Here is a 12,396-nt window from a genome sequence, read left to right as displayed (position 1 = left end):
ACTTGTGATTTGGTAAAAAGCATTTCCAATTAACCAACACTAAAGATTTGTAGGAACTGAAAGTTGCCAAAGCTATTATAGTTTAGATTTGGGGAGTAGCAAGTCTTAATAGCTTAATTAAGTTTAATATTACGTTTGTTGTGCATATGTTTCTACAATTGTGTTCAAACTGTATGATACAATCATAAATAACCTGAACTGTGGTTGTGCCTCGGAGCAAGGTGACTGCATTCCCCACAGTATGTTGGGGCATACGGAAAGTGGTATTGAGGTTAGTGGCTTATTGATACTAGATCAGCTATGTAGATCTTAGAGCCAGTCTAAAGTTTCCAGTGTAAAGTAAGACAAACAGGAAAAAGAAACAGGTTTCCTCTTTCAAGATGGCTTGAAGCTGAGGTGAGAATGTCACAAATTACTCTGCTGAATGCGGTTAAGCTGACCAAATTGCCATTTTCCTCCTTGCAAGCATCCAAGTAGGAACATACATTGTAAGATCAATGACAACCAGGAAATAGATACTGGGTTTTGGCAAATAAAATATAATTGAGAGACTTAACAGCGAATAACCACTACTACCAATCTAGTCAGTATATAAATAGTAAGAGGTAAAGAAGAGCGTGTTGAAGTGTCCAATTTGACAATCAACTGGTTTCTGAGTTTCTTACACACCTCCACTCCTTGTTCTATTTGATCATGCGTTCTTGCTTTAGTATCCATGATGTAAGAATAGTCCTCTTTCATCTGTTCAAGCTGAGTCGCTTTCATGAAAAACTAGAACAAAAGAAAGAAAAATCTTAGTGAGACTCAGCAAGGCACTCAAAAGGTTGACGGCAGATGTCTGTGGAACTGAACAAATTAAAACGACCCACAAATTTAATGATTTTTATAGTGTAGGAAGCTGGCTCTTTATATAGTATACCAAAAAGAGACATACAGCTAGATTCATCATTGGAAAATGTGCTCGCAAAGGGCCAGATTCTGAGAATATGGCCCTTTGCGAGCGCAATTTTTGCATTTGGGATTCATCATCCCAAATGCAAAAATCGCTAATAGCGAAATCGCATATTTGCGAGGAATTGCATTTAAGGAATCTCTATTTGAGATTCCTTAAATGCAATTCATGAAACTTTTAAAATATGCGAATTCGCAATTTCCGGCCGCTATTTACCATGAAGTCTGACTTCGTGGTAAATAGCGAAAACTTAGTAAAATGCACTTTAGTGCATTTTTCTAAGTGGTATGTTACACATACACATGTCCTTTGGACATGTGTGTGCGCAACACCTGTGTACATTTGCTTTTCAGGGGTGCTACAGGGTGTCCTTTGGACACCCCTGGCACCCTTGAAATCGCATCCTTATTTGCGATTAGCAAATTGCTAGTCGCAAATAAGGAATAACTCCCCATTCATTCCTTGTTTGTGATTAGCAATTTGCTAATCGCAAATAAGGATGATGTAGAAATCGCAATATTTTTTGCTATTCCTACATGAATCCCGTTTTGCAAGTCCTTAATAGCGATTCCTTAATAATCGCTATTAAGGACTCGCATAACGGGACTATGATGAATCTAGCTGATACTGTGCAAATATATAGCGCTCAATTACCCGAGGGTGTCTTGGCGCTGCCTTGGAAAGGGGTCAACCTGGGTGTGAAGGGTCAGGCATTGTGAAGGGCAGTCACTGGCTGCTGTCTCCATTTATACTATGCTTTGCTACCAGTAGTGAATAAAAGCAAATGGACAGCCCTCCCTGGGCTTAGATATCAATAGTGCATCAGGTGCAGTGGTACAGGGACTTAGGCATATGAGGGGTCCCCTGCACCACAATTACGACCCTACATCACTACCTTAGGACAAGCTGTTATGGCTTTTGTGAAAAGGAGTACATTTAGGAAGTCAAAGATTCCTGGTAAGCAAATTGAAAGACACTTATTTGAATTTTAGTTTTTCGTACTAATTTACAGTGTATTTTGATTTACTTATAAATACATTTCAGAACACAAAGTAAAAGAGTGTGTGAAATGCACACATCGAAAACGCAAAGTTGCAAGTGTTTTGAAAGACCTGTTAGAGGGATAACATTTTTGTGGGTTCTTTAGACACTCAGAGAAACTTTTTCTGAGAGGAGGTTGGCACAAGGGGAGCCTGGTGATTTATTTCAGTGTCTGGAAAAACGCTCAGCCCTGTGGGGACATGCTGCCCAGGTCAAATCAGATTACTTCAGAAGCCATCCCAGAGTCATCGGGTGATCATCCAACTATTGTAGAAGTCATTTTCACATCAGCAGTTATCAAGCTCTTGAAGTCATCAGCAAAGTTTAGTAAATTGAGCCTGATGATGTCAGGATGACTTGAAAATGACAATTTGATTACTTCACAAGTTAAGAATCTCCCTGATGACTAAAATTAGTTTAGGATTACTTCTTAGGCTGAGATTGTTCCTGATGACTTCAGGAGGATTTAAAAATTACTATCTGATTGCTTCAGAGGGTTTAACAAAAATGTCTGCCACTATTTTAGTTGCATTTGCGTCAGGAATTCTGAGCCTTTTGGCAGATTACGGAACAGTGAAAACTATTTAGCTACTACATGAGATGCGTTTAAAATTCAAAGAAGCAAATAATGTGCTTCAGAAAAATGTGTCAAAGGCAATTTGCTGTGTGATATTTTTACTGTTTTTATTAGATTTAAGTAGGGCATCATTATTTTAAAGTACATTTTATTAATGTGGACTTGCTGAGGAAGAAAATGCCTTGCAACATCATCCACCAGCTGCTCCATTGTTAGAACGGGCATCCTTTGGTGTGTTTCCCCTGTCTTTTTGCTTTCTGACCTCCTGTTTTGATGGTATGCTGGTCTTTGCTTTTCCTGGTTTAGTGTCTCTGAGCATTTTTCACTCCTATTCAGTGCTAAACTGCAAGTGCTCATACTGTAAAATTGCATTAGGATTGGTTTCCCATTATAGGCATTTTTGATTTACTTGTAAGTCCCTAGTATAGTGCAATATGTGTGCCCAGGACCTTTAAATCAAATGCTACTAATGGGCTTCCAGCACTGGTTGTTCCACCCACACAAGTTGCTTTTCAAATGTGTCTCAGACCTGCCACGTCAATGTCTATGCTCAGTTGTTACTGCCATATCGACCTGTCAAGTGTACCGACTTGTCAAGCGTACCCACTTGCCAAGCCCTAACCTTCCCTCTTACTACATGTAAGACATGCAGCTGCCTCTTCTAGCCAAGATAAACAAGAGGTGCCTACCTGGTCTTTAAATGGGAATGCGAAAACAGGGAGGGTGGGGGCTATGGGGTGTGGTTGCTGTACTTTAGTGTGTGACTTAAAAACACAATCTATGCTTAGCATAGTGTGCCGCCCCACTGGTATTGTTCTGCTTCTGTCATTGCATCCAGATAAATAATACAACAAGTAAAATTACAGCTACAACGAGCCAGGGCTATTGGCTTTATCAATGGTTGTTAGTTGCGTAAAATAAATAAGCAACAACTATGGCTTTGTTGTATTTGGATTGTTCCTGTTTTAAAGGCATATGGTATGAAACAATGTCGTCCAGCGTTTGTGGTTCTACAGCATTTAGAAACAGAATTTGTAATAGCTTCTGTAACTGTCTTTTTAAAAAATATTTTTAAATGTAGGAAATCGATCACGATCTGAACAAATGACAAATGACATTTATGATTATGTATTCGGTCCCTTTTTTGTAAATATTATGAATGTTCCTAATAATCTTAAAATGTTTTTATGTGCTTTTATGGTTATTGCAGTAACCGAATAAAGTGTTGTTGATTGATTGATTGGATATAGTAATGAAAACGCTTCAGTTCTGAAATGAGGGGACTGTGAAATACCTAAAACGAGTCTCTTTAAAAATACGTCACAGCCTTTGAACAGTGGCACTGCTGCAGAGTCAAGATTTTCTTTTCCAACCTGAGGGTGAGAGCAAAAATGGAGAGCCTGATAGGGACCCGTCTCAGCATCTGCTTTTAAGAACTACCGGTTCTCAGCACTGGCTGACCCGGCCCACTTAAAACCCTGGTGCCTACAAAGGGAGGGACTCCATCTCCCTCTCAAGAGGGCATCAATATTGAGGTAAAGCTCTAACTGAAACTTCTAATTAAGCCAGCATTAGCTAAGCTAACAGGTTTGATTTTGTATGGTGCTAACTGCTTACACCAGAGACACAGAACATTCATGTGTAAACTGACAGTTATTAATAGATGTGCAATGACATCAGCAACACAGTTAGCCGAAGCCATGCAAACAAAATCCAACACTATACAAATACCGATGCATACATCTATTTATACCATCTACAAACGTACTGCAACCACAGCATACAGACCAACAGATACAGAGTTATTGGTAGATATAGGCAACACATAGAGGCTCAAACAGGCAAACAACACACACACCTGTTCACATAAAATCACACACACCACAAAGACTGGCAGCACACCCGTATGCACACATCACCAGCCCAATTGGACGGACAAATAGAAGGATCAATGGGCAGGTGTATAGACACATTAATATTGAATTGGTGCAGGGAAGATTCATGCAGCATGTTTACTCAGTATTGGAAAAGAAAGTGAATTACTATCGAGGCACTTCAATCCTTGATCACTTCTGAGAGCTGGCAGACTCACTTTCCAATCCCATCCAAACCTTTTGTTCTTTGCAGTAAAGCATGGTCTGTAACAAGGTAATGCACCGTCATGCTCATTCCATCATTGGCCTTTATGGTATCTGCATAGGTGCCCAACTTTGTCATTCTATAATTCCTTCATTGCTTGATTGGCAAATCTCTCCATGTGCACTGCACAACATGGATCCAGACTTTCTTTTTGCAAACAGTTGTTATACAGTGTTAGTCGAATTGTGTCAAACGAAGTAAAGACGGCAGTTACTAGAATGGAGAGAACGGTTATAAGAAAATCCAGTTTGTCAACATGATATTTTATGTATATAGTGATATGTGGCATCCTGAGTTGCACACTGCAGTTTGCACATATTATTGTAACAAGTTTAATATATGATCCTATCAAACTTCTGGTATTTACAATTTAAACTCATTTTGTTTTCCTTCTTCAATAATTGTTTCTGATTGATTGGTCACGTTGTTGCTCTTTGCTACATACATTGTGTGTGTTTTTTGTTTTCTTTTAGTCTTCTTACCTTTGAAATTTTTTGTTTACCCTGCATGAGAGAAAGGAAGGACGTATGCACCACAGTTGTCAACGGGCATTTATGATCTGCTCTTCATGAACGTTCTAAAACAGATTTATTTAAACATGTCTTGTAATAATCAAGGATCCGTGCCTCGTCATGGCTAGTAAGTGCCATACAAATGCAAATAAAATACAGTGCAGTTTGCTGGCAAAAGCCTAACTCCTTAATGTTTGGATTGCAGGTTGAAAACATTTGAAAAGCATCCTTCTTTTAAGAAATCATTCTCTTGATGGAGCAGGGTTTTGCAAAAAGAAACCTGCTCGGATTGATACCCCAGTAACACTAACAGTGTGCAGTGGAAAACTAACATGCAAATCACATGAACCACACAGAAAACCGCTTTGTGCATGCGTGCACTAATGTGAACTAATGCATGAAAGAACTAGGCCGCATTTTTTATTTGCATTTCGAAAGAAACAAAATTAGTGTATGTCCAGGACGCATTTCGCATCTTGTTTTAAAAATAATAATAAATAATGCCGCTTTTGCCTTAAGCTTCTGCTAAGTAAATATTAACAGGGGATAGTGCAAAGGTGGGTGGAAACAGTGAAAAGTGCACTTCCATGTAATTAATGTATGTATATGTTTCATTCGCCATAGTGAGCCGATTGGGCCTGCATTCTACTAAAGTTGACATGATAGATGAAGGGCTGGAGAGGGAAAACGTGCATGACCTGACAAAACAGACAGAAACGCTGAGCGCTGCAGAAGAAGTGCAAGAGTCCAAGGTTGTTCAGCCCAGAGAACATTGTTCGCCTGCCAAAAGATGAGACTGGCAGTTAGACCCAAGACTTCTTCCACGGACGTGTCTAAGAAACATATGTGAAAATAATGAAAAGTTACAATAATTAAAATGAATGAATGAACGAGTCAAGAATTATGTCATGTGAAAGGATGTAGAGCATGCAGAATTTTGAATGAACACATGGTGGTCTGATACACCACCTCCCAAACCAACCAATAAGCAGTCAAATTTTGTGAAATGTTTAAACTATTGTGGATTGGACATGTAGGTTTTAGAGTATACCTGGGGTGCCTTTAGGGGTGCGGTTTAGCTGCTGCTACGCTTAGGTTACTTTGGTCAGATGAAGATGAGAGAGGGGTGATGCATCGCTGTCTGTCTAGGCCTAGCTGTTCCTGTCCCTGTCTCGTTCCTGATTTCCTGAAATCTTTGTCCCCTGACACTGTCTGAGGAGACCCCCACCACTTCCTTGGCCAGGGGGGTAGTATTTCAATGATCCTTTGGGTTTGTATTATTTTTTCTGGCTCGTACTTTGCATAATTATTTGCAAATGTATTTTTATCTCTGAATCTTATGTCTCTTCATCTATCCACTCTGTCATATGTTGATCGTGTCACATTATTTTGCTGAAACTTATGTCTCTTCATCTCTCCCCTCCTTCATATGCTTATCGTACATTGATGATTAGTATGACACAGTTTGCATTTTGCTGATTGTTTTTCTCTCCTTTTTGTGAGATTCTTTGTTTGCATTGTAACCTGTATGCGATGAGCATTAATTATTCACAAGAAATTGAGAAAAACGTTATTAATCTTACTGAGAGTCTGTGATTATTTAGCTAGTTAGATAGTGCTATTATTACCATCAACTACTCAACTAATTGGCCCAACAACCGAGAGGAAAGAGTTGATATACAGGTCTAGTTATGTATTTAGACATGTTAAACATGAATCTATGAAGAAAGCGATTTATCACGTCATTAAAGCTTGACCCCCAGCAAAACAGGCATTTCTTGAACTGGGTGAATGTGTATGGGCCATTTGTATGAAATATTGATGAGTATCGGTCCCCGATAAAGTGCCGCGCTGGATCACTCTCTTAGTTTTAGAGGCAGAACCCCGTGCAGTACGTGTTCTTCATGGTGTGTGGCACTGTGCAGACTGCCTGTTGCAGTGTATGTCTTTATGTAATTATCACACATGTGAATGCAGCCTCGTAAGTTTCCACTCAAACCCCTGGGGGAGGAGGATGATGAAACTGCATTCAGGGGTGAGTTGTCAGATTCTAGGGCGGGTCTGGAAGGTCTTGAAGCCCCCTCACTCCCCTCCCCTCCCCTCTGTGCCACTTGCATAGTCCAGTTCCAGCTGCGATTGTAACCAAAGAATAGTTCACTGCTTTTCAAAATGGCAGACGCAGCAAAGAGGGTTATTATCAGACGGCCTGATCTAGAAGCGCTCTGCTCTCCAGCCAGAAGAAAGGTCACCCAAGTGGTGCGCGAAGGGAGGAACATTGCAGACTGCTCCATGAACCTCTCCCTCACACAGCCCTCTCTTCTGTTCTGCCAATGGAATCTCCCGGCATCCCTCCCTCTTTCCCGAACTCTTGGAAAACTCTTCCAGCTGCTAAGACGCAGGACCTCCAGCCTTTATTTATGAAACTCGACTTCCCCTCACAACCTTGTGTTCTGCATCCTTTCTCTTGGAATACTGAAACAAGCCTGTGAAAGCACAAACAGAGGCAGGCAAACTAAAGCCAGAAGGGAGGAGAGGCCTTTGCAATCTGGAAACATGTGATGGGCAACAAAAACAATCACTTGGTAAAATCACCTTAGCTGAAACCAGCATCGCCAAGGAGCAGCAATCGAGGGCAATGGACCAATAGAAAGCCAGTATTTTGGAACGATTCAGAAAAGGGGGTGGTGATGAACAGAGTGTCTGAATTAAGCAGACCACTCTTACCCAGTCCAAAGATCAGGGCTTGATCCATCACCGTTTTTTAGCTCACTGCACCATCCCAGCTCAGAACCTGGCTACATGCAAATTAGTCTGTTCCTGTCCCAGTGCATGATGGGAACAGGGCAAACCAAACTACCAAGCCAATTCTTATACTGGGAAGGAAACAAGCTTCCGGGGACCGGTTTCTGGCATTTCAGCCGTCGTCGGCCCGGCTTGCTTGAATCCTGATGGTGCAATGAGCAAGGGACTCACATCTGAGTATACCCTTCCACGCTTATGGTGGACAAAATGATTCAGAAAAGGGGGTGGTGATGAACAGAGTGTCTGAATTAAGCAGACCACTCTTACCCAGTCCAAAGATCAGGGCTTGATCCATCACCGTTTTTTAGCTCACTGCACCATCCCAGCTCAGAACCTGGCTACATGCAAATTAGTCTGTTCCTGTCCCAGTGCATGATGGGAACAGGGCAAACCAAACTACCAAGCCAATTCTTATACTGGGAAGGAAACAAGCTTCCGGGGACCGGTTTCTGGCATTTCAGCCGTCGTCGGCCCGGCTTGCTTGAATCCTGATGGTGCAATGAGCAAGGGACTCACATCTGAGTATACCCTTCCACGCTTATGGTGGACAAAATGATTCAGAAAAGGGGATGGTGATAAACAGAGTGTCTGAATTAAGCAGACCACTCTTACCCAGTCCAAAGATCAGGGCTTGATCCATCACCGTTTTTTAGCTCACTGCACCATCCCAGCTCAGAACCTGGCTACATGCAAATTAGTCTGTTCCTGTCCCAGTGCATGATGGGAACAGGGCAAACCAAACTACCAAGCCAATTCTTATACTGGGAAGGAAACAAGCTTCCGGGGACCGGTTTCTGGCATTTCAGCCGTCGTCGGCCCGGCTTGCTTGAATCCTGATGGTGCAATGAGCAAAGGACTCACATCTGAGTATACCCTTCCACGCTTATGGTGGACAAAATGATTCAGAAAAGGGGGTGGTGATGAACAGAGTGTCTGAAATAAGCAGACCACTCTTACCCAGTCCAAAGATCAGGGCTTGATCCATCACCGTTTTTTAGCTCACTGCACCATCCCAGCTCAGAACCTGGCTACATGCAAATTAGTCTGTTCCTGTCCCAGTGCATGATGGGAACAGGGCAAACCAAACTACCAAGCCAATTCTTATACTGGGAAGGAAACAAGCTTCCGGGGACCGGTTTCTGGCATTTCAGCCGTCGTCGGCCCGGCTTGCTTGAATCCTGATGGTGCAATGAGCAAGGGACTCACATCTGAGTATACCCTTCCACGCTTATGGTGGACAAAATGATTCAGAAAAGGGGGTGGTGATGAACAGAGTGTCTGAATTAAGCAGACCACTCTTACCCAGTCCAAAGATCAGGGCTTGATCCATCACCGTTTTTTAGCTCACTGCACCATCCCAGCTCAGAACCTGGCTACATGCAAATTAGTCTGTTCCTGTCCCAGTGCATGATGGGAACAGGGCAAACCAAACTACCAAGCCAATTCTTATACTGGGAAGGAAACGAGCTTCCGGGGACCGGTTTCTGGCATTTCAGCCGTCGTCGGCCCGGCTTGCTTGAATCCTGATGGTGCAATGAGCAAGGGACTCACATCTGAGTATACCCTTCCACACTTATGGTGGACAAAATGATTCAGAAAAGGGGGTGGTGATGAACAGAGTGTCTTTTTTTGTAATTATTTTGGCCACCATGAGTGTGGAAGGGTATGCTCAGACATGAGTCCCTTGCTCATTGCACCATCAGGATTCAAGCAAGCCGGGCCGAAGACAGCTGTAATGCCAGAAACCGGTCCCCGGAAGCTTGTTTCCTTTCCAGTGAAGAATTGGCTTGGTAGTTTGGTCTGCCCTGTTCCCATGATGCACTGGGCCAGGGACAGACTAATTTGCATATAGCCAGGTTCTGAACTGGGATGGTGCAGTGAGCTAAAAAACGGTAATGGATCAAGCCCTGATCTGTTGACTGGGTAGGAGTGTTCTGATTAACTCAGATACTCTGTCCATCACCACCCCCTTTTTGTAATTATTTTGGCCACCATGAGTGTGGAAGGGTATGCTCAGACATGAGTCCCTTGCTCATTGCACCATCAGGATTCAAGCAAGCCGGGCCGAAGACGGCTGTAATGCCAGAAACCGGTCCCCGGAAGCTTGTTTCCTTTCCAGTGAAGAATTGGCTTGGTAGTTTGGTCTGCCCTGTTCCCATGATGCACTGGGCCAGGGACAGACTAATTTGCATATAGCCAGGTTCTGAACTGGGATGGTGCAGTGAGCTAAAAAACGGTGATGGATCAAGCCCTGATCTGTTGACTGGGTAGGAGTGTTCTGATTAACTCAGATACTCTGTCCATCACCACCCCCTTTTTGTAATTATTTTGGCCACCATGAGTGTGGAAGGGTATGCTCAGACATGAGTCCCTTGCTCATTGCACCATCAGGATTCAAGCAAGCCGGGCCGAAGACGGCTGTAATGCCAGAAACCGGTCCCCGGAAGCTTGTTTCCTTTCCAGTGAAGAATTGGCTTGGTAGTTTGGTCTGCCCTGTTCCCATGATGCACTGGGCCAGGGACAGACTAATTTGCATATAGCCAGGTTCTGAACTGGGATGGTGCAGTGAGCTAAAAAACGGTGATGGATCAAGCCCTGATCTGTTGACTGGGTAGGAGTGTTCTGATTAACTCAGATACTCTGTCCATCACCACCCCCTTTTTGTAATTAGTATTTTGGAACGGGCACAAGAAAGAACCAATGGCAACCAGCGTTTGTGCCAAAAGTCCACTAATGAGATACAACATGTCACCAGACAGCGCAAGCGCTGTCAGGCTCGACCTGAAAATAGGGTATGGATGTGGATTATTTTACAACCACAAAGAATGCTCCTGGAACAAAGAGCACTTGATTGTAACGAGATAGTATCCTTTATCTTATTAAAAGAATACATCACATTTTCTTGATTTCTATGACACACACAATATGTGCAATAAAAAGAAAATGATTCCAGTCATGGATTCTGCATAAAGATGTATTTTGTTAAAATATCCTAAACTGTGTTATAGGCATCCTTCAGTTACCTTTGGAAATGTTCTGGTAGTATAAATGATTGAATTTAGTGGTCGGATCCTATAGACATTTCAAATCTGACATCAAGTGCCTTTGTGACAAACGTAACAAACATGGCAACATTTATTACAACACAATTTAAGAAAGAGATAGGGGTATTGAAAGAGAGGTAATGAAAGAAAAATGCGAAATAGGCCGACCATTTACAAAAAGAGGTGTACTGCCTACCTTATACCTAAAAAACATATACTTACAATCTCAAAAGGATATGAATGGATTAAAATTCATTACTATAAAAGGGAATGTGATCAATGTAAGAGCATATGTTTGTCTAATAGTTTATAGACTTGTCTCTGAAACTAACATTTTTTTACTAAACTAGGTGATATTGATATATTCTGTGTGAGCGTTAAACATCTATTTATATTGGTATTTGTTAATATACAACAATTTGGTTTCTGTATAGATGAAAGTATCACCATGAGAAGGACTGGCCAAAACACCATTGCGGGTATTTTTATAATCTTATCAGATTTCACCTGCATAGCTCCATAAACAAAATAGAGAAACCTATTGGGAAGGTACAGTTTGGATAAAGTTTAGTATTAGAAAGAATGAAGCGAATCTCAAGTAAAGGGACGCTGAATATGATATAGAGTAGTGAAAATGTAAGAAATGGAGGTTGCAAAAGAATGGCTATTGACAGAACATCTAGTGCCGGGGGATTAGAGTTGGCATCTTTTTCTATGCACAATAAACTTCTAGTAAATTGCTAAACCTGTAAACAGTCAACATTTATGTTTTCATCTGGCCTTCATCTTATTTTCCTTTACGATGCATACTTGAAAAACGATTCTATATCTCTGTTTATTAAACTTCATACCTTGTATTTATCGCCTTCATTTTTTGATTGCAGGAAGTGTTTACTCATCTCCTGTGTTAGAACTGACACCGGATTATCCACCTGAATAAATTAAAGATTTTTAAGCTAAAAAGTTTACGCAAGAAGAGCTTAAAAGCATTAAAGCACAAATTACATGAAAAACACATTTATCATCAACAAAATGTGAGTACTTAAAAAGTTGGTAAACTATGTGATACTAGGTTGCACCTACATATGCAACTAGCCACGTGCTTTAATGCACATAAAAGATTATGAAACATATTACTTTGTGAAAAGAAGAGCTCAGATTCAGTGTTTCATATAGCATATGTTGTAAATTATCCCAAGTCTTCAGAGCTAAGGAAAGAAACAAAATCTTACAAAAGGAGTTCAACTACCAAACATAATACCACAGAAAGGATACCTTTTTTAAGACAGCTAATTTTAGTTGCCATTGGCCAGGGAAGAGGTGCTGTAA

The 12,396-nt window shown here is 41.4% G+C and overlaps 1 protein-coding gene across 2 annotated transcripts in view; it reads right to left on the bottom strand.

The window, feature by feature from the left end:
- The window catches only part of SMC6 (structural maintenance of chromosomes 6), a 1,026,872-nt gene that overhangs the window by 861,576 nt on the left and 152,900 nt on the right, over window positions 1-12,396 (bottom strand). For both annotated transcript variants that reach the window (XM_078647759.1, XM_078647758.1), the window contains exons 7-8: window positions 11,919-11,999; window positions 670-771 (exon numbers count right to left, since the gene is read on the bottom strand). In XM_078647759.1, the coding sequence (XP_078503885.1) occupies window positions 670-771; window positions 11,919-11,999 (183 nt within the window). The remainder of the gene's footprint in view (window positions 1-669; window positions 772-11,918; window positions 12,000-12,396) is intronic.

Source organism: Lissotriton helveticus, chromosome 6 (genome assembly GCF_964261635.1).
Source record: "Lissotriton helveticus chromosome 6, aLisHel1.1, whole genome shotgun sequence".
Lineage (NCBI taxonomy): Eukaryota > Metazoa > Chordata > Amphibia > Caudata > Salamandridae > Lissotriton > Lissotriton helveticus.
The sequence above is the reverse complement of the archived record's forward strand: the minus strand, read 5'-3'. Positions and strand labels throughout refer to the sequence as shown.